The 18,616-nt window shown below is 40.0% G+C and overlaps 2 protein-coding genes across 2 annotated transcripts; both read left to right on the plus strand.

The window, feature by feature from the left end:
- Positions 1-490: 490 nt before the first annotated feature.
- On the plus strand, positions 491-8,960 carry ctsba (cathepsin Ba). Its single transcript, XM_068730532.1, has 11 exons — positions 491-607; positions 4,243-4,370; positions 4,452-4,537; positions 4,831-4,945; positions 5,327-5,442; positions 5,996-6,081; positions 6,271-6,417; positions 7,029-7,145; positions 7,301-7,429; positions 7,827-7,908; positions 8,199-8,960. Exons 2-10 carry the CDS (start codon positions 4,248-4,250, stop codon positions 7,898-7,900), a joined length of 993 nt encoding a protein of 330 aa, XP_068586633.1. The 5' UTR covers positions 491-607; positions 4,243-4,247; the 3' UTR covers positions 7,901-7,908; positions 8,199-8,960.
- Positions 8,961-9,441: 481 nt separating this feature from the next.
- adpgk2 (ADP-dependent glucokinase 2) lies at positions 9,442-18,390 on the plus strand. The gene is made up of 7 exons (XM_068730840.1): positions 9,442-9,902; positions 11,618-11,777; positions 13,355-13,545; positions 13,696-13,792; positions 13,996-14,132; positions 14,415-14,551; positions 15,762-18,390. The coding sequence occupies exons 1-7, from the start codon at positions 9,707-9,709 to the stop codon at positions 16,317-16,319; spliced, it is 1,476 nt and encodes a 491-aa protein (XP_068586941.1). The 5' UTR covers positions 9,442-9,706; the 3' UTR covers positions 16,320-18,390.
- Positions 18,391-18,616: the final 226 nt, after the last annotated feature.

Consider the following 18,616-nt stretch of genomic DNA (forward strand, 5'->3'; position numbering starts at 1 on the left):
CGATATATATTTATATTGTACATAGTAGTTACATGTTAAACGTGTATGCTTAGTTTCTCTGTTCTACTTTGTTGTCTTTAATGTCCTTGTTTTTATACTTCTCTTGTTTATTGTATATTCTATGTATGTATGTACGATAGGAGGCAATGTGTAACCGGAGTCAAATTCCATGTATGCACACGCATACATGGCCAATAAAGCTGATTCTGATTCTGATGGTGAAGGTTGTCAGACAGGGTGAGTTTCAGCACCAGCTAGCGGTGAGTGTGAAGTATTGCAGATATACTGCATCAAACTCTCTCGTCGTTAAGTGTGTTTTTTTCCGGTTATATCTAGTTTCAGATCAATGTGTCTGTAAAGAAAACGCCCCTGATCCTACAAACCAAGACACCCACAGACTGGAACAGAAAAGGAAGAGCGAGGTTGGGGGTTTCGGTCACATGAGCTGCATGCATGTGACCGGCTCACGTGGTCCGATGGATAAATGTAGAGGAGGAGCGTTTCTCTATCACAGGTTTGTTGACCACTGAGCGACAGACAGACAGACCAGGAGAACCAGGAGCTGAAGATCTCAAGTTCACACCTACAGCTGACGAACGAGCTCCAGGTAAATGATCTGTTCCTCAGTTTGTCAGACGTCAGTTAAGTTTAAGTTTACACTGACAGTTAGCTGGTAACAGCTAACGTTAGCTTAGCTAGCTAATATGTTTCACTTTACTTAAACTAGAAGAGAATACATTAAACGTTAAATTAGTATTTATGGACTGAGTGACTCATTTGATGCACTAAAAGCAGTTTAATTCCAGTTTGTTTTCATAGCTGAAATAGTGGTTGTTGTTGTTTTTGACTGCCTGACCTATTTTAGGCTTCATCAGAGGTGATAAGACACACTTTAGAAAGCAGGTGGGGCTCATTTGTCTAAACACTCGTGTAATTACTTCCTCAAGAAAGAAAATAACTTAAAACCTGAAGTTAAAATGAGCATGAAACTTAATACTGAACCGCCAAGCACATTGATACAACATGGAAATGGAAAGTGAAACTAGGTTTTTATGAGAGCTGGAGGCAGCCATTCTGTCTTCTGCTTTAACTAGACAAAAGAGAGGGGCTGAGACTTGTTTACAGCTATAAACATGTCGGTAACACAGTTATAAACAGGTCGGTAACACAGTTATAAACATGTCGGTAACACAGCAGACGATCACACCAGAGGGATGAAGTAATGCTGAATTGACAGGAATATATGGGTCTTTGTGTAAAATGACATATATATATATATATATATATATATATATATATATATATATATATATATGTGTATATATATATATATATATATATATATATATATATATATATATATATGTATATATATATATATATATATGTGTGTGTATATATATATATATATATATATATATATATATATATATATATATGTGTATATATATATATATATGTATATATATATATATATATATATATATATGTGTATATATATATATATATATGTATATATATATATATATATATATATGTGTATATATATATATATATATGTGTATATATATATATATATATGTATATATATATATATATATATATATGTGTATATATATATATATATATGTGTATATATATATATATATATGTGTATATATATATATATATGTGTGTGTATATATATATATATATATATATATATGTGTATATATATATATATATGTGTGTATATATATATATATATATATATATATATATATATATATATATATATACACACATACATACACGACACAGTTTCCAGCCCAGACTGTTAAAAAACAATTTGGAACCAAAAAACTGATATGGACCTTTTTATACTATTGTGTAAATCCTCATCGGTCCCCTTCCTGTCAGCAGGTCCTCAGCATTGAGACAAGGAATAAGGAAACAAGTTGTTTCCCAACCAGAACTATCAGAATGTGTGACTCATTGATCTGTGTGTGTGTGTGTGTGTGTGTGTGTGTGTGTGTGTGTGTGTGTGTGTGTGTGTGTGTGTGTGTGTGTGTGTGTTTACTTGTTGTTAGCATCTTCACAATTGATCCAATTATTTCTCCTGGAGACACAGAAATGAATTTGATAAGAGAAGGAACATAATGCTTTGTCCTACCTACAGTAGTTATACTAATACGGACCAGCATTGTCCTGTTTAGTTTAGATGTGAGACATGATAATATGAAAATAAGATAAAGTAGCTGAACACAATTTTTGAAGGTCTCCTCCAGCTGAATCAACCCAGATGTAGTTGGCTTTGGCACTGACTTATCCATTTCCGTTTTGATCTTGATCCTCCCACACAAGGGGAGAAAATGTCACCCCCCCTTCACCTTATTTTTGAGATGCAAGCGTACTGCCAAAGAAAGGCCACACTGTGACTCAGCAGGTTAATGTAGCCGTTGTGTTGAAAGTAAATTAATTGACGTTTGTCTGATTTTGGGCAGGTCAGCAGTCTGAAGGTTCATTTCCCCCCCAAATTCACATCCAAATCATTGTTTCATCTACAAAGCAGTTTTCTGCTTGTGTGGTTGAACCACTTCTCTAAAAACTGAACACATAAACTTGTCTTGTCATTTAAATTTCTCTTGTGGCCCAAATGTTTCACTCAGTTAGTAGCTTGCACAACATGTAGATGGTTCACAGCGATACAAATCGTATATAAGCTGTTTTAAAAACAGAACCAGAACCTGGTTTAGATTTTAAAGAAAGGAAGACAAGTGGTTTGAGTATGTTTGGATGTCATTCTGTAAAGGGGAATTTTTTCTGGATGTTACTTTCCGTTGTGTACTTTTTGCTCTTGATACTTCATTGGCCTTACCCATGTGATATAAAAAACAGTTTCATTGGAATTCATATTGTTTCTGCCCCCCTCGCTCTCTGACACACCTGAGGTGTTTTCATTGGATTCTCTTCTGCTTTCTCTGGAATAGAAATAGTCGTGCCTAAACAGGTGTGCTGATTACTAACAAGACAGGCCCTTGTTCTTCAGAGAACATCTGTGTGGCAGTGTGACACTGCATGCACTGACTGTGTACAAGTCTAAGCTCCTACAGAAGCCCATGTAAAGTTGTGTTTGCCAACAGAATCAAAATCATGTTGGTTCATCCTATCAAGTTTCTGAAGAAGCACAGCGTCTGCACTGGTATTGATTTTGCTGGACTTTGAGCATCCTGCTTATACTGAGCACAATCCATGCCTCTATTTAATAGACTACATTATGATCTCTAATGTGCTCTAATATCTGCAGCTGATACCAACTCTCACCAGTGCATTTCACCTCCGATAAAGTAGACTCATGTGTACCAGTCGAGAGAAAACTAAAAACTGAAAGAGTGCGTTCATTTGAATTTGTTGGGGGGGGGGTTTCTGCAGCATGGGGAACTACGAGGAGGACGTATTATTCTTTGTGCTTTTTTAAATGGGAACTGAAACCCAGTCCATCTAGTATTGAAAAGTCATGTAAATATAAATCTAGGGTATTGGTTGAAATCACAGGACTGATGACTGTGCGTGTGCTGCCTGCTTATGCAGCACGTTTAACTACTTGAGAGGTCCATGAAGAGCATGACTGAGGATAAGAGGTTTTCTCTGCTCTCTGTTGATGCATGTTCCACTTGTAGCTGTAACCAGAGTCTCAACGTCTAGTCAGCTGTGAATGCTTTTTATCAGCCAAGTTTCAGGGCTCAAGTTTCAGAAGTGTGTGTAAGTGTGTTCAGGCATGTCATTGCTTGTTTTTATTTACAATGGAAGACTTTCTTCACATTAAAGCTTTTATAAACTGCTCAATTAATCTACTGATATAGCCACTCTCTCACTTTTGTTCTGTGTTTTCAATAAGATTTCCAACCTAGACTACTTCATGGACAGTCATTTGGGGTCATGTTTTTCTAGTATCTTTTTCTTTTGTGAGCCATTGTTATCGCTTCAGCCTTCACCACTTAAAGTTAATGGTGCAGTACAGGGATTCAGAGCATTGATATAGCATTTTAAGAAATAATAGAATAATGTCTACCTGAGCAGAGCATGAAGTCGCCCTCCCTCTGTCTGTGTTGTAATCGTCACTTTCTTAACATAGCCGGGTTGGCCGCTCATGCGTTTAGTTCATATTCATGATTGAGAGTGTACTGTCAGAGCTCTGTCAGATAGTTCATTATGTAATCTGTACAACAAATAAACTTGTCCTCTTAATTCTGTATTTTTCAGGCAAAATGTGGCGTTCAGCCTTTCTGTTATTGGCTGCCAGCTTGTCGGTGAGCCTGGCCAGACCCCGCCTCAAACCACTGTCCAATGAGATGGTCAACTACATCAATAAGGCCAATACTACTTGGAAGGTGAGTTTTTGTTTTTTTTATAAAAAAAAATTTCAGCGTGGAAGCAGTTCTATTTGACGTAATCTCGCTCCTCTCTCGCAGGCTGGTCACAACTTCCATAACGTCAACTACAGTTATATCAGGAGGCTCTGCGGTACGCTGCTGAAGGGACCTAAGCTGCCAGTCATGTGAGTCTTGATCGGGAAACACAGGAAACGATCTTCAGATTAATATTTCATTATGCTTGCATATCAATGAGAGTGAGTATTTGCTATGCTGAACACCCCCTAATTATATATTCACCGTGTACATTTGTACGTACAAACACAAGCAGTGGTTCCAGGGTCATGGACCAAAACTCTGCCCCCCCCCCACCTGCCCACTACAGAATGGAAAATCCATCAAGTGGGCCTACACTGCAATTGTAAGCTGTAGTAGCGCACACTAATATTTGACTCCAGAACACTGTTTTGCTCTGCAGGGTTCAGTATGCTGGAGACCTGAAGCTGCCTCCAAACTTTGACTCCAGAGAACAGTGGCCCAATTGTCCCACTCTGAAGGAGATCAGAGACCAGGGCTCCTGTGGATCCTGCTGGGTGAGATAAAAACTCAACTAATTTAATATGTTTTTTATTTTGTATTCAGATTGTCTGGGGCCGTATCTTAATTAATTAATTACACTAGCAATAAGTGTACAGGAGAGTTTTTTTATATGTTGAAGTGCCCTCTCATCTGCATGGCAAATTACCTCTTTCACAGCCAGTGGCAGTTACACGGTCATCATTCCAGCCGTTAAATTAAGCTGTTAAGCTGCACTGTATACAGCCCCAAATCAATAACGTGCTTTGAAGGGCTTAGCAATCTGAACAACAAACAAGACCTTCTATCTTTTAACCTTCAATAATTCAGATAACAAAAAAACTCCCCTCAAATTGTGTTAGTGTGTCTGTGTCATGTCTTGGTTCTTCTGCCCACAGGCATTTGGCGCTGCAGAGGCCATCTCTGACCGAGTGTGTATCCACAGCAATGCTAAGGTCAGCGTGGAGATCTCCTCGGAGGATCTGCTGACCTGCTGTGAGAACTGTGGCATGGGGTGAGAGGCTGTAATGTGTGAAACGTCTTCAAATGTCTCCAGTCGACGATCGCAGTGACCTGCTTTATGTGGGCCGTACCTTATCCGTACCAAACCAAATGGTTTGAAATTTGAATTACTGGGTATTTAATGGGAGGAGAGAATGAATTAACTCAATACAAGCTCTCCATTAATGACCTGATGAGAAGATAGAAGTCCGATAATGTGTAGGAATGCAGCAATCCAATACGCAGAATTAGTATCTGCGCCAAAACTGACCTTAAGTAAGTGGATCAGGCCATGACATCAGTGATCCACATGAAATACACTGGCCTCCATGTAACGTGACAGCAAGATGATTCCAGGGAGGTCCTCGTGATGAGGTATACATATTGTAAAAGCAGAAACAGTACAACTGCAAGAGGTAGGATTCAGAATATGTATTGGTTGATGAAAAGTCAGGCAGGTTCCTCCCGAATATTGTACAGTGTGAACATTTGAAATTGGAGGCAGGGAGTGCATAGTGGTTGTTTTGTAAAAGTGGATTAAAGAAACAAACTTTTTCTCTATTTAGCTGTAATGGTGGCTACCCTTCAGCTGCCTGGGACTTCTGGACCAATGAGGGGCTGGTCTCTGGCGGTCTCTATGACTCCCACATTGGTAAGTTTTTTTGTGTGTGTGTGTGTGTGTGTGTGTGTGTGTGTGTGTGTGTGTGTGTGTGTGTGTGTGTGTGTGTGTGTGTGTGTGTGTGTGTGTGTGTGTATATGTGCATGTGTGTGTGTGTGTGTGTGTGTGTGTGTGTGTACAGCCCTGATCTTTGTGTCTTTGTGTGTGTGTGTGTGTGTACAGGTTGTCGTCCCTACACCATCCCCCCCTGTGAACACCATGTGAATGGCAGCAGACCCTCCTGCTCTGGGGAGGGTGGAGATACACCCCAGTGCGTCACACAGTGTGAAGCTGGATACACACCCAGCTACAAAGTGGACAAGCACTTTGGTAAGAAAAGAAAAGCATGCTAACATTAGCTCGGTGTCTTTTAATACACACAAGTATTTAGTATATAAAATAATATTTTAACTGTATATTGCTCTGAAAAGATGTTTCTACAATATATCTTGTTGTAATGCTTGGATGTTATTCGATGTGGCTCTGTTGATGAATACAGTATGAAAAACAAAATGGCAATTATTTGAATAGTAAACAGACTCAGTTGAAGCATGATTTATTATCATGAAATGTGTAAGATCATAGTGCATACATACTAACTTCTGAAATTCTGGTTACTCAGACAATTTATTAATAGGTCGTATTAAATCTAGAATCAACAATAAAAATGTTTGTTTATCTATCACTAACGTGTATACATTTAAACTGACTATCTTACACATGCATAGTATTTATTTGATAAAGACTAACTGTTTATCTATGGATCGGTCATGTCCCATTAATCACTCTTGTATGTCCTACAAGCAGCATGTTTATGTCCTAAAATGAGCCTAACCCTGGTCTTGGAAAATACAGCTGTGTTTACACACACACACACACACACACACACACACACACACACACACACTCAGCACAGGTTCCTAACTCACAATGTGTTGCAGGTAAAACTTCGTACAGCGTGCTGTCAGATGTGACGCAGATTCAGAGTGAGATAAGCAAGAATGGGCCAGTAGAGGGAGCCTTTACCGTCTATGAAGACTTTCCGCTGTACAAGTCTGGTAAGAGCACCTGCACCACGAACAGACCAATGTAGTACAAACACACAGAATACTGAGTGCTTGTACACTCACAACCTGTTGAGAACAGGTCGAACGCTTATTGATTCTTTAAAATGATGTTCCTTGCCTCCTTATTTTTTTCCCTTCATTTGCAGGTGTGTATCAGCATGTGTCTGGGTCTGAGTTGGGTGGTCACGCCATCAAGATCCTGGGCTGGGGAGAGGAGGATGGTGTTCCCTACTGGCTCTGTGCCAACTCCTGGAACACTGACTGGGGTGATAACGGTGAGCAGAGACACATATTTTATATAATTTAACAAACATCCGTACACCGATAGTTTATAAACAGTAGCCCTCCTGTTTATATTTATGAAGGGAATGGAATATTCAGAATCCCTCCAGTGTAATACAGCCGGGTGGCTGTAGCTCAGTGGGTGAGCGGTTTGATCCCCGGCTCCCACTGTCAGCAAGACACTGAACCCCAAGTTCACTGCTCACTGCTCCTAAATGCTTATACCTGGCAGCCGTTCTAAATATCAGACACAAATGCACATACCTTATGTTGTCACATGTAAAATATCTCCATATTTGACACTTACAAATAACAATTGCTCATGTGGGGTCAAATCTCTTATTTTTTCCAATGTGTGTAACTGCCCTGTGGTCTGTTTCTGGTCTTCAGGATTCTTTAAGATCCTGCGAGGATCGGATCACTGTGGTATTGAGTCTGAGATTGTGGCGGGGATTCCCAAATAAATTCAAAGGTAAGACAACAAAACTATGTACGGGCAATATTAAGTTTAAGTTTGTTTACTGTGTGCCTCTACAGTATAACGCTGCCACTCTCTTGCAATCTCCCTAGTATAATGTCATAAACCTGACTGGAATGCATGGCTTTGTATTTGTGTACAGGCCTCATAGCTGTAGCTGTACCACCCCAGTAGCTCCCATTTCAAGTCTGAGAAGCTATTGTCTTTGTGAAATCCTCAACAAAAGTATAAAAGTATGCATGTAGCTTGAGGTCTGTGGCTGACTGACTGTTTCTCTCTTGCAGGTTTTGAGCTGCGGTGTCATTACTTAATCACTAGAGAGCGACACACTGAAAATGCCTGCTCTCAAACTCTTTTAACAGCTTTTAGTCCTTTTTTAGATAAAGCCCTCTGATCACCTTGCACACATTGCATGTGGTTTTCAAAAAAACTCAAGAGCAACCTTCACCTCGTCTATTAGCAGATAGAGTATGTGCCTAAGCACAAATCAGCATTGTTTTATTGAATGTTTTTTGTGTGTGAATGAGCTGTTGCAAGGTCTTGTTCCTTCATCTCTTAAAGCAATGTTAATCAAAGTTGCACAGGAGAGGAAATAGTTTTTAAAACATTTAGGTGCATTTCATTTTTCTCAGGTGATTTTAAGCATATTGTCACTGTTGTAGAACTGAATTTGTTCCCCATGTCGTCACATTTGCGGCACTGGCAGAGAGTGACAACACAGCCTATGATTGAGAGAAATTACAAGACTGCGTAATACAGCAGAGACTGTTCGAATGTGTCTAATTTTTAATGAACACAGCTTTTCATATTTGATATTTTTATTCAACATTTTCAGTGCCACAAATGCCACTCCATAATGTTAGGATGTACCCATTGTGATTGGTGCCAGTTAGTGTTTTTAAGTTTTGAGTATCGGATGAGAAATTGAACTTTCTTTTTAAAAATAATAGTTGATAATGGGATGTTTTTATTGTCTACCTGTATCGATCAAAATATCGGCACATAACTGTTATGTTCTGAATTAAATAAAACAATATGGTTCCCAATATTGTGTTGTTACTCATGAATACAGATGCTGGTATTTTAAATCAATTTGCATCTCATGTGACTGATTTGCATGCCTGATGCCACTGACTCACCAAGAAGAACATGTGGGTCAAGATGTGACCGATGAATGGATATGTAGCTGTGAGTAAAAACTACGAGTGGTAGTTGATAAATGTTTTTACTGCATCTGACATTGTATCCAAAAAGGGCAATAAAATAGACTGATTTACAACAAACATTCATCCTAAAGCAGTCACCAATGTTGCTGTTGTTATGTCAGCAAAAGCAAACTAGAAACGTTGTTTTCTACTTTGTGGACCAACTGGGAAACTTAAAAAAGTTAAAGTTAAAATGTTAAGAGAAAAAACAAACAAGCTTTGCTACTTCCGCCTTGCTGTCAGCGAAACAAACACTCCCCTTCGTAGTAGAATACAAGTTGTTTGTTTTACAACCAGGCGTCTACCCATTATCCAGCCTGGACAGCGGTGCTTGAGTAAAAAACGAAACACGCTGAAGAAGCATCCTTTACAAAAATATTTAGAACGGAGTCTGAAACACGGTTGAACTGGAGATGCTTTAAATCGATTCTGCGGAGTATTCGTCCAGTTAATTGACCTCCGGGACACGCTGGCTCCCAAAACAAACGGACAACCCACCGCACGGCTCTCTATCATTCGAGCGTGCGTAAAGGTCTCGTTCATCACTCGCAGGCTGAGCCACCGTAGCTAGACAGCTACAGCGAGCGATGGAGGAAGGAGGCAGGTCTTGGTGGATGAAATACGGGCCTGTTGTGTCCCTGTTCGTGGTTATTCTGGCCGTCTGGTTTCGGTCACCTCATGACGCAGGACTGGACGACCGGCTGGACAACGTCCTGTCCTCGCTGCTCCGGGCTGAGGGGAAAGTCGGCATGAACAACGTCGCCAAACCCAAAGTGGCTATCGGTGAGTGCAGGTGGTGCTAGCTAACGTTAGCTAGCGGTGCTTAGCCTAACCCTATTTTATGTGCTTATGGAGTTTTGGGGTTTATAATTGACTAAGTCTTAAATAATTGGCCTCCATATGAGATGTTATTGAAGTAAGAAAGCTGCTCCAGGTGAAAGAAAATGAAATCCATTAACCTAATTGCTCCCACTTGCTAACACAACAATACAAGTGGATTGCTGACCATGTATAACGTTAACTGGCTGATGTTGGTGTTTTCACGTTCGCCAAAACAGTTGTGGCCTCATAGAGATTATAAAAAGAACAAGTAAACCATTGTTTTGTGACTTGACATCAACTCTAGCTAAGTTAACCTAGCGAGGTTACACATTAGCTTCTTCTGTTAATATCAGGTTTGTCATTAAATGACCAAAAATGAGATCTGAGCTAATGTTGTATGTTGAAACCAGATAAACAGCACAGAGCAGTTTAGTTGAGGAAAAGACAGGAGGTTAAGAAAGGGAGTGAGAGACCACGATGGCGCAATCATCAGATCTAAGTCCACAGTTCAGATCTGTGCAGAGACCCTCCATCAACAAACATGGAGCAGAGAGAAGTGTATGCAAATAAGGGCACGGTGGTGCCACTATTTCTACTTTAAATGTTACTCCACAGTAACTAATGTCTGTTTTATGTCATTAGTATAGATGGTAGCTCAGTGTGACACGTCTGTCTAGTATTAAACCATACAGGTTAAATGGTGAAAGCAGACTTGTAGGAATGCACTAACCACCGTTGCTGTATAGTTAAAAACAATCTTTTACATTTCAATCCCTGGTTATGGCTTTTGTACGTTGGCATAAAGGCAACAGCTCCACAGTCTCAAACCCAAACCATATACAAAGGCCTACTGTGCCACAAGTGAAAAGCACCACAGTCATTTCCTGACAAACAACATTATTAGCGTAGGTGACCCGTGTCTTGACTGTCTTGACATAATCCTTAAATCTTGTACTTTGAGCTTTTGTTACAATCGCATAACAGAAGTGATCACCATATCTGTCCAACCTTTAACCAGTTCAACAACACGCTCTGCTATGTAGTCAGAGCGGTTTCATTGTTATTCTTCAGAATCAAATAAATTTTTAGAAGTTCAAAGTATCTTTATTGTCCCAAAGGGAAATATAGTTTCAGCCAGGTTGCATACAAAACACACAAACCTAAAACAATGTTGGACAGCAAAAACATTCTATTCAATCGTATTCTAAATACTGGCCAATTGACTTTCAACCAAAAGCACAATAATTACAACTGACCACAAAACCAAATATACACAGGTCCTTTTTTTTTTATTTACAGCAAATTGTCAGCATTGGAAAACAAATGCAAACAAAGCAGCTAGAAGTCAAGCTACTGTCAGACTAAGTTAAATATTAAAATCAAATTCAAATATGAATGCAAACTTTTGCCTTTTGGCCTCTCTTAACAGGTTGCCTACACAGGTAGGCTGTGTCTGGTTGTTGTGCAGCATGTTGGTTTGTTTGTAGATGAAAGCTATAACAAAACTGTATCTAAGTGTTTGATCATTTGACCAGCCACAGTGGAGGCCATCTCTTTATCTGCTCCGTCTCGTTGGTCCCAGATTTGAAGTCGTATACCTGTCTGTGGGCGTGGTTTTCTATCACAGATGTATCCTTCTTTGTCTTTATCTCACTGCCCCTCTCCCTCATCCACAGGTTTTGGCGGTTGTGTTGACCTGATAGTGGATGGGGTTACGTTGCTTAATAAGATTGGCCTCCCTCCTACAGACCAGCCTCTACACCATGACTACATAGAAAATGAGGTGCAGCTGGCTCAGAGCTTTGCCTACTTCTTTGCACCGGGAGCTGCTGCAGAGTAAGTGGTGTGTGTGTGTGTGTGTGTGTGTGTGTGTGTGTGTGTGTGTGTGTGTGTGTGTGTGTGTGTGTGTGTGTGTGTGTGTGTGTTTGTGTGACTATTAGCTGGCTATTAGACAGTTGTAGTCTAGTTGATAAATCCTGAATTCACAGTATGATAATATAAAAACGTGTGTGTGAACAGACAAATTGTTAAATACTTTATTCTTCTGTATGCTATGACTTGATAGCTGAGTTTTTCTGTTTACATGTCTAAGTGTGTTTTAAAGTAAATAAGAAAGAAGGGGAACATGAAGTCCAGATAGAACCAGTTTCTTTGTTGTGCGCCTCAGGCTGCTGTGCTCCTGACTCATCCTGACTCTGTCACATGCTCTTTTACAAACACACTTGTATGCCACCATTACATTATATTACATTACAGTCATTTAGCAGATGCTTTTATCCAAAGTGACTTACAATAAGTGCATTCAACATTGGTAATCAAAAGAACTACTAGTCACCAGAAGTCATAAGTACATTTCCTTTCCAAACAAGCATCTAAGAGCATGAAGAGCATAACTCAGAGCCAAAGTACAGTGCAGAAACAAGAAAAACAGTTAGTGCTGTAAGTAATACAAATACAATAAGTGCACCATGAATGTTTAGTGGTTTATTTATACCAGACATACATAAAATATATATACAACCATGCACTGTTTTCTTTCCTCTGGCCATCTATTTGTCATGCAAAATATACTTACAACGTAATAATAAGAAACCTTGATTTGGTCAGTGCTCATCTGTATTTTTCGGTCTTTGTTGCTGTTGATGTTTATCAGTTACTAAAGTGTTTGGTATTTATGCGGTTACACTTGTCGCCCCTCTCTTCCTACGCATTGGGGACTGCTCCTGTTCTGGCTGTGGTGCCTGTGAGATCTTATTTGTTTTCTGGAAAAACATCTAAACATGCTTAGAAAATCATCATGGACAGATAGGGCAAGAGAATATGTGTGTGAGAGGGTTAATAAGAATAACAAATGATGTCTAAAAATCTCAGTTAGACACAAACCAGGTATTTTTCTGCTTAGAGTCATATCCTCTGCTTCTTTTGTGCCGTTTTTCTTGTGGAATTTGGGATTGTAAAGACCAAAATGCTGACGCTCTTAATCCAATAAAATGTAAAATGAATGTGCGAAGAACAGAAGAGACGATTGTTTGTCTCTGCCAGGTGTAGACCAGGTCAGACTACATGTGTAGGTGTAATTCACTCAATGCGCTTTGTTTCTACTTCTGTTTCTCTTCCTTGTCCATATTTATACGTATATCTATGATGGGCAGGTTCTCATTAAGAGGGTCAAACAGGCCATTGCCCCCTACTTTACACCCCTGTCCGGGTTTTGCTGGTTTGATCCCATGGCAAGATGGTCTCTTGTTATTTATACAGCACATTTCATAAACAGTGGCAATTCAAATGCTTTACAAATTGTATAAAAGAATTATGATGTAAGACAAAAGGCAAATGTTTTAGATAAATGATGTTGGTGCGTTCAAGTTTTAACTTTGTTTCACTGATAGTTTGCTTTTGTTTTTGTCTTGCAGGCGTTTTATGCTGAACGATACTCTATTCAGTGAGCTGGTCGAAGCGTCCCGGGACCTACCTGGAAACAGATGGGCAGTAGGCGGCAATGCCCCAGTAATGGCTGGTCGCATGGCAACCGAGGGATGTGATATTTTGCTCGGGGGAAGTTTCAGCCCAGATTTTACTGATGTCCTGTCCCAGCACATTACAGGTACAGACACACACACACACACACACACACATACACACATACTGCTACACCCACCTAAACCTCCTGTGCCCTCTCAGCCTTCTATGCTTTTTACCACCCCGGTCTCCTTCACCTCCATGCCCCCGTACTAATATAACTGTGTCGGTCCAGTGGCAGGTAACATAGTAGAAGAGCCAGACATTCATCTAATCATGGAGTATCCGTCTGGTGCTAGCTGGGGTCACTATACGTCACGTAGAGCCAACAGGTACGTATTAGCTGAGCATTTGGTAGATATTTTTAGAATATTTAGGGATCATTAAGGGGAACTGTGTATGCAAGATTATTTAATCTTTTAATAAATTAACGTTTTTCTACCTTGCATGTATGAAGTGTTCGATGCATGTATGTACATGCATATAACTTCTAAGCCTCTACAATATTTGAAGCTGACTGTGTTTGTTTCTGTAGATATATCGTCCACAGCGACGACCATAACCCCTACCTGGCCTCCATGGCAGAGTTTGCTGAGAAACTCAAAGGCTTCGAACCAGATTTGCTGGTGGTGGGTGGGCTGCAAATGATGGATAACTTCCCCTTCCAGGCAGGTAAGAGACAACCTTTTTATTAGTTGCTGATTTGAAATCTCCAGCAGCAGTGTCTGCTGCTTTGTGTGCACAACTGAAATGAGAGCGTGCTGAACATTTGTCAGTTGTCCGGTTTTAGAAAATCATGTGGATGTGAATTGAAGAAAGCTATCTTTTGAAACAATTCTACTATTTTGAGTTACTATTTTGAGCCTATTTGTTTCCTTCAGTCCTTTATTGTCTGATTTCCTTTTGTCTGAATTTCTTCTCTTCTCTTTCCACCTGTTCATTTCATCATTCCAGGTGAGCGGGACGCTCTTTTCTCCCGCCTGTCGGACCTCTTGTCCTCCTCGTCTCCACCGATTGGAGTCCATTTTGAGATGGCCAGTTTTGTAGAAGAGAGCATAATGGAAGACCTACTTCACTATGTCATTCCCCATGTAAGTATAACTGAACAGTTACATTAATTAACAAATTACTTCACATTAAGGGGACTAGAACAATTGCATAAACACAGGGGTGAAAAAACAAAATGTTTATCCACGAAAAATAGAGTGACGTAGTTAGGATTAGGTACAAGATAATAATACCAGCTAGTTTGAAACTATATTTGCTTCAGTAAAAAATTCTAAACAAAACCATCTGTAACTCAACAGAAACTGTATTTGTATTGTTTTTTTATAATTTATATATATAAGCGCATTCGGTACTCGAAAGTGAGAAAACATAACTAGTATGTTCTGGCCACTCCAGTAACTACTTTGTGGCCCATTTTATAAATATCCATTATAATTCCCGGTTACCGTGCTGGAGGACCCTTCTGTGTGGAGTTTGCGTGTTCTCCCAGTGTCAGCGTGGATTCTCTCTGGGGTCTCTGGTTTCCTCCCACAGTCCAAAGACATGCAGCTTAGGTTGATTGATTACTCTAAATTGCCCGAAGGTGTGAGCGTTGTCATTCTCTGTGTCAGCCCTGCGATAGTCTGGCGACCTCTCCAGGTTGTACCCTGGTTTGGGCTCCAGTCCCCTTCTGTCCAGAAACGTATAAAAAGACATGAAAATCATACTGTTGCACTGTTTTCCTTGATTGCAGTCGACGCAGCCAGTGTACCTCTCAGCTCTGCAAAATAAGTCAGCTAACATGAGTATGACATCTACCTGACACAAAACTACGTTTAGACATCAAGTTTTAGCCCTTAGTTTAGCTTGTTTTCTTAATAAACTACACTTGCCATGTTAATCACAATTTAAGAATATAGCACTCGATGCTACGTTATGGCATCCGTTTGTTTTTATTGCTGCCTTCAAGTAAAACCTGGGAAGCCGTGTACACGATATGATTGGGGTTCAAGGGGGCAAGTCTTAAGAACATTGCTTCTAGGCAACATCACTATTAACGTTCCTGTCTGCGTCTAGAAGCAACAGAGGCTAACAATTTACCAAGCTAGCGAGCGGGTAATGTAATATTCTTAACCAAAAATGAACCTCCTCCATTTCTGAAAACTTCAGCCAACTCGTGAACTCGAAGCATTCATAACACTCTTCTCGAGAACACGGTAAACACAATACCATTTGAAGGCAGCATTAGAAGATGCACAGTTCAGTTAACGGCTGGTCTTAGTTTAATCACTCATCCTGATTCTGCTTTTCCAGGCGGACTCTTTAGGGATGAATGAACAGGAGCTTCCCAACCTGCTCAGCCTGCTTAAAGGCTCCAACATCACCGTGTTGTCGGACCCAAACCCTCGTGTAGCTACTGTTCTTGACCAGATGAGGGAGGTTTATCGCATTGTGAACCAGCGCTCGAAGGATGGCAGCGCAGAAAGAGACACAAATGGTACTAAAGCTAAGCCGCTGACTCGGCTCCATGTCCACACGCTGGCCTTTCAGGCGATGATTGTGACACGCGGATCCCAGTGGAAGAACACCATGTCGGCCGTCGCCAAGGCCTCTCTCACAGCCAACCGCCATGTCTGTGGCTCTAACGACATTGACCCCAGCAAGGCGAGGCTCATCATGGACGACTCCTTCTCCGTTAGCCGGCGGGAAGGCAGCCAGCGTATCCCTCTGCAGGAGAGCCGGCCGGTCAGCTGCTGGGATGAGGGCGACTACGAGATCTGTGTAGCACCGGTGCTGGTATGCACTGAGGTTTACCAAACTGCAGGGGGAGGAGACAACATCTCAGCTGCTGGCCTGGTGCTGCAGATCTAGAGAAGTACACTATATGGTCCATCTGTGTGCAGTGCTAACTACATGTTAGCAACAATGTGACTCTGGAAACGTGATCTAGGTGTCATGCAAACACGGGTACCGATTGTGAAATGTATCAGGCTATTGCTCTGCCAGCTCATATCCCAGGTGGACCATAGGGAAAACGTATCATTCGATGGAGTGCAGTGGTTATGAATCAGGTAAATCACCAGATTTTTGTTATATGGGCTCAGCGCAAAGCCCTTTTGCATCCAGTTAATTTGATGTTTAGAAACAAAACTTCAGAAAAGACTTTGATTTAACACACCAAACATCTTTGCCAAGTCAGCCATCGTTGGACTCCTCCTCTACTTCTCTAAGGCCTTACAAGACTTGGCCTTCAGTCAGGGTTAGATAAAGAGGGATGAGGTTTGGATAAAGTCCATAAAAATCTAATTGTGTTTAGGTTAGTAGCCGACAAATCTGCTACAACTGATAAACTGTAGGATAAATTATCTTTTGTGTCGTTTAAACAAGTGACTCCACTATGCAGCAAATTTATCCAGAGTTGGGTAATTACTGAAAATACCGAATCTTCTGCTTCTGGGGAGCACTTTCATCAGGTTTACAAAATATAAAGAAATGATGATATATTTATATAGGTTATAAGATACCCAGCAGTATATAAAGCAAATAAATTTAGCTCCACTTTAACAGCTGCAGCATTCAAATTAAAACATTTATGCATCACTAATTGCAATTTGAATAAATCTGAAATGGGCCATTGTGCATAATGAGTACTTATACCGTCGGTGCTTCAAGTATATTTTGATGCAAATACTTGTAAAATACTGCAAAATCGTTCTTCCACCACTGCCTATCGGTTCTAAACGGTGGCATGATTTGAACCTTTTTTAATAAAAAGGTAATGAGCAGTTTCTATCCTGCCTCTTCCCTCATCTATTAAACTCTCAAAGGAAAAGAAAGATTTAAGGTAGTAAGCTAGTGATGTTATCGCCTCCTGTTCTTCCTAAGATATGTGAAAATGTGTATTGTGGTTTGGGTGTGTTTGTTTTAAGATTGTCATTCCTCTGTGTGCGGTGCAATAATGCAAAATGATGTTAAGAGACCACTTTTGGTAGCTGGATATGATGTCAAAAACTTCCTTTCTACCTCCATGCTGTTTTTGTTTCTCTCCTTCAGTCTTTTCTCTGTTACTTTGTCAAACCTTTATCTGTGTCATATCTGGGTTTTTTATGGCTCTTTAAGGACCAAATAACCGATGTGGACGGCCTTAGTTTTTTTGTTGTAAGCTATGGTGTTTCTCACCATGAATTCTCTTTACCTGTGAAATATTGGACCACACGGTAAATGTATTAGTGTTTTTCTTACTTGTAAATGGGGCCCTGCCTCTGATTGGCCATCAACTCCCATTTCACTGTTTTCAGGGACAAAATCACTTTTATTTTAAAAACTGAATGCAACTGTACTTAAATGGGAATTATGCCATTTTTCTCTCTATGTACAAGTCAAACATTCCATCACAGACCCAGTTTCAGTTATTTGCTGCATACGGAATGCATCATTTTTTTTCTTGATTACACCGTTAAATTGAGGAACACATTTCTTCATGTTACAATCCAACAAGTATGAACTAAAGAAATCCCTTCAAATGTTTCCTCTTTGTATCAACACTGTACTGATTGAATTCTGTTTGATTATGCTGAACTTAAATGAGCCTTATTCTGTTTTGAGTTTTGGTGTTTAGTGAAAAGGGAATATTTAATAGTCATTTCTATTACTGTAGGCTTATGGGGGGGGTTCTGATGTTTTTGTCTTGCACAGTGATTGGAAGACAAAAGTAACAGGTGGTGTTTTCACTGTGAAATGAAATTGTTTAAAGCAGAACTTCAACATGCATTCATGTTCGGATAGAGAACATGAATATCATATAAGAATATCATATAGTTATCTATGCTTTCGATAAGTCATGTCATCCATGTTCCAAAGCTGTGTTTGAATGTTTCATGCATGTTAACTATTCAATAATTAAGATAAAATGCTACGCTGATAAAGCAGTCATTGCTTTGTTTATTTTCTCATACTTGGCATCATTTATTGATATGTTCACTGCTATCATGGCTGCAAACTGCGTCTGTTTAAGATAACACTTTGGACAAGTAAGGACTTCCTTGTTTTGGTCTTCTGACCTCAAGAAGAGTACTTATTTTGGGATTGTCACGTCATGGCTTTTTTTTTTTTCCCCACAACATCTTCACTCGCCGTGATGAAGGTTGTTTCCTTTCTTCACAAAACAT

This window comes from Cebidichthys violaceus, unplaced genomic scaffold (assembly GCF_023349555.1).
Source record: "Cebidichthys violaceus isolate CVI_PGR_0920_01 unplaced genomic scaffold, fCebVio1.0.p SCAF_5, whole genome shotgun sequence".
Classification (NCBI taxonomy): domain Eukaryota; kingdom Metazoa; phylum Chordata; class Actinopteri; order Perciformes; family Stichaeidae; genus Cebidichthys; species Cebidichthys violaceus.

What these genes read in the sequence shown, in the direction of transcription:
- adpgk2 (XM_068730840.1), top strand. Translation starts at nt 9,707, where the DNA reads ATGGAGGAAGGAGGCAGGTCTTGGTGGATGAAATACGGGCCTGTTGTG. An exon ending in GCACCGGGAGCTGCTGCAGA is followed by an intron (nt 11,778 to 13,354) that starts GTAAGTGGTGTG and finishes TTTGTCTTGCAG; the next exon opens with GCGTTTTATGCTGAACGATA. An exon ending in TAACTTCCCCTTCCAGGCAG is followed by an intron (nt 14,133 to 14,414) that starts GTAAGAGACAAC and finishes TCATCATTCCAG; the next exon opens with GTGAGCGGGACGCTCTTTTC.
- ctsba (XM_068730532.1), top strand. Translation starts at nt 4,248, where the DNA reads ATGTGGCGTTCAGCCTTTCTGTTATTGGCTGCCAGCTTGTCGGTGAGC. An exon ending in GCTCCTGTGGATCCTGCTGG is followed by an intron (nt 4,946 to 5,326) that starts GTGAGATAAAAA and finishes TTCTGCCCACAG; the next exon opens with GCATTTGGCGCTGCAGAGGC. An exon ending in CAAAGTGGACAAGCACTTTG is followed by an intron (nt 6,418 to 7,028) that starts GTAAGAAAAGAA and finishes AATGTGTTGCAG; the next exon opens with GTAAAACTTCGTACAGCGTG.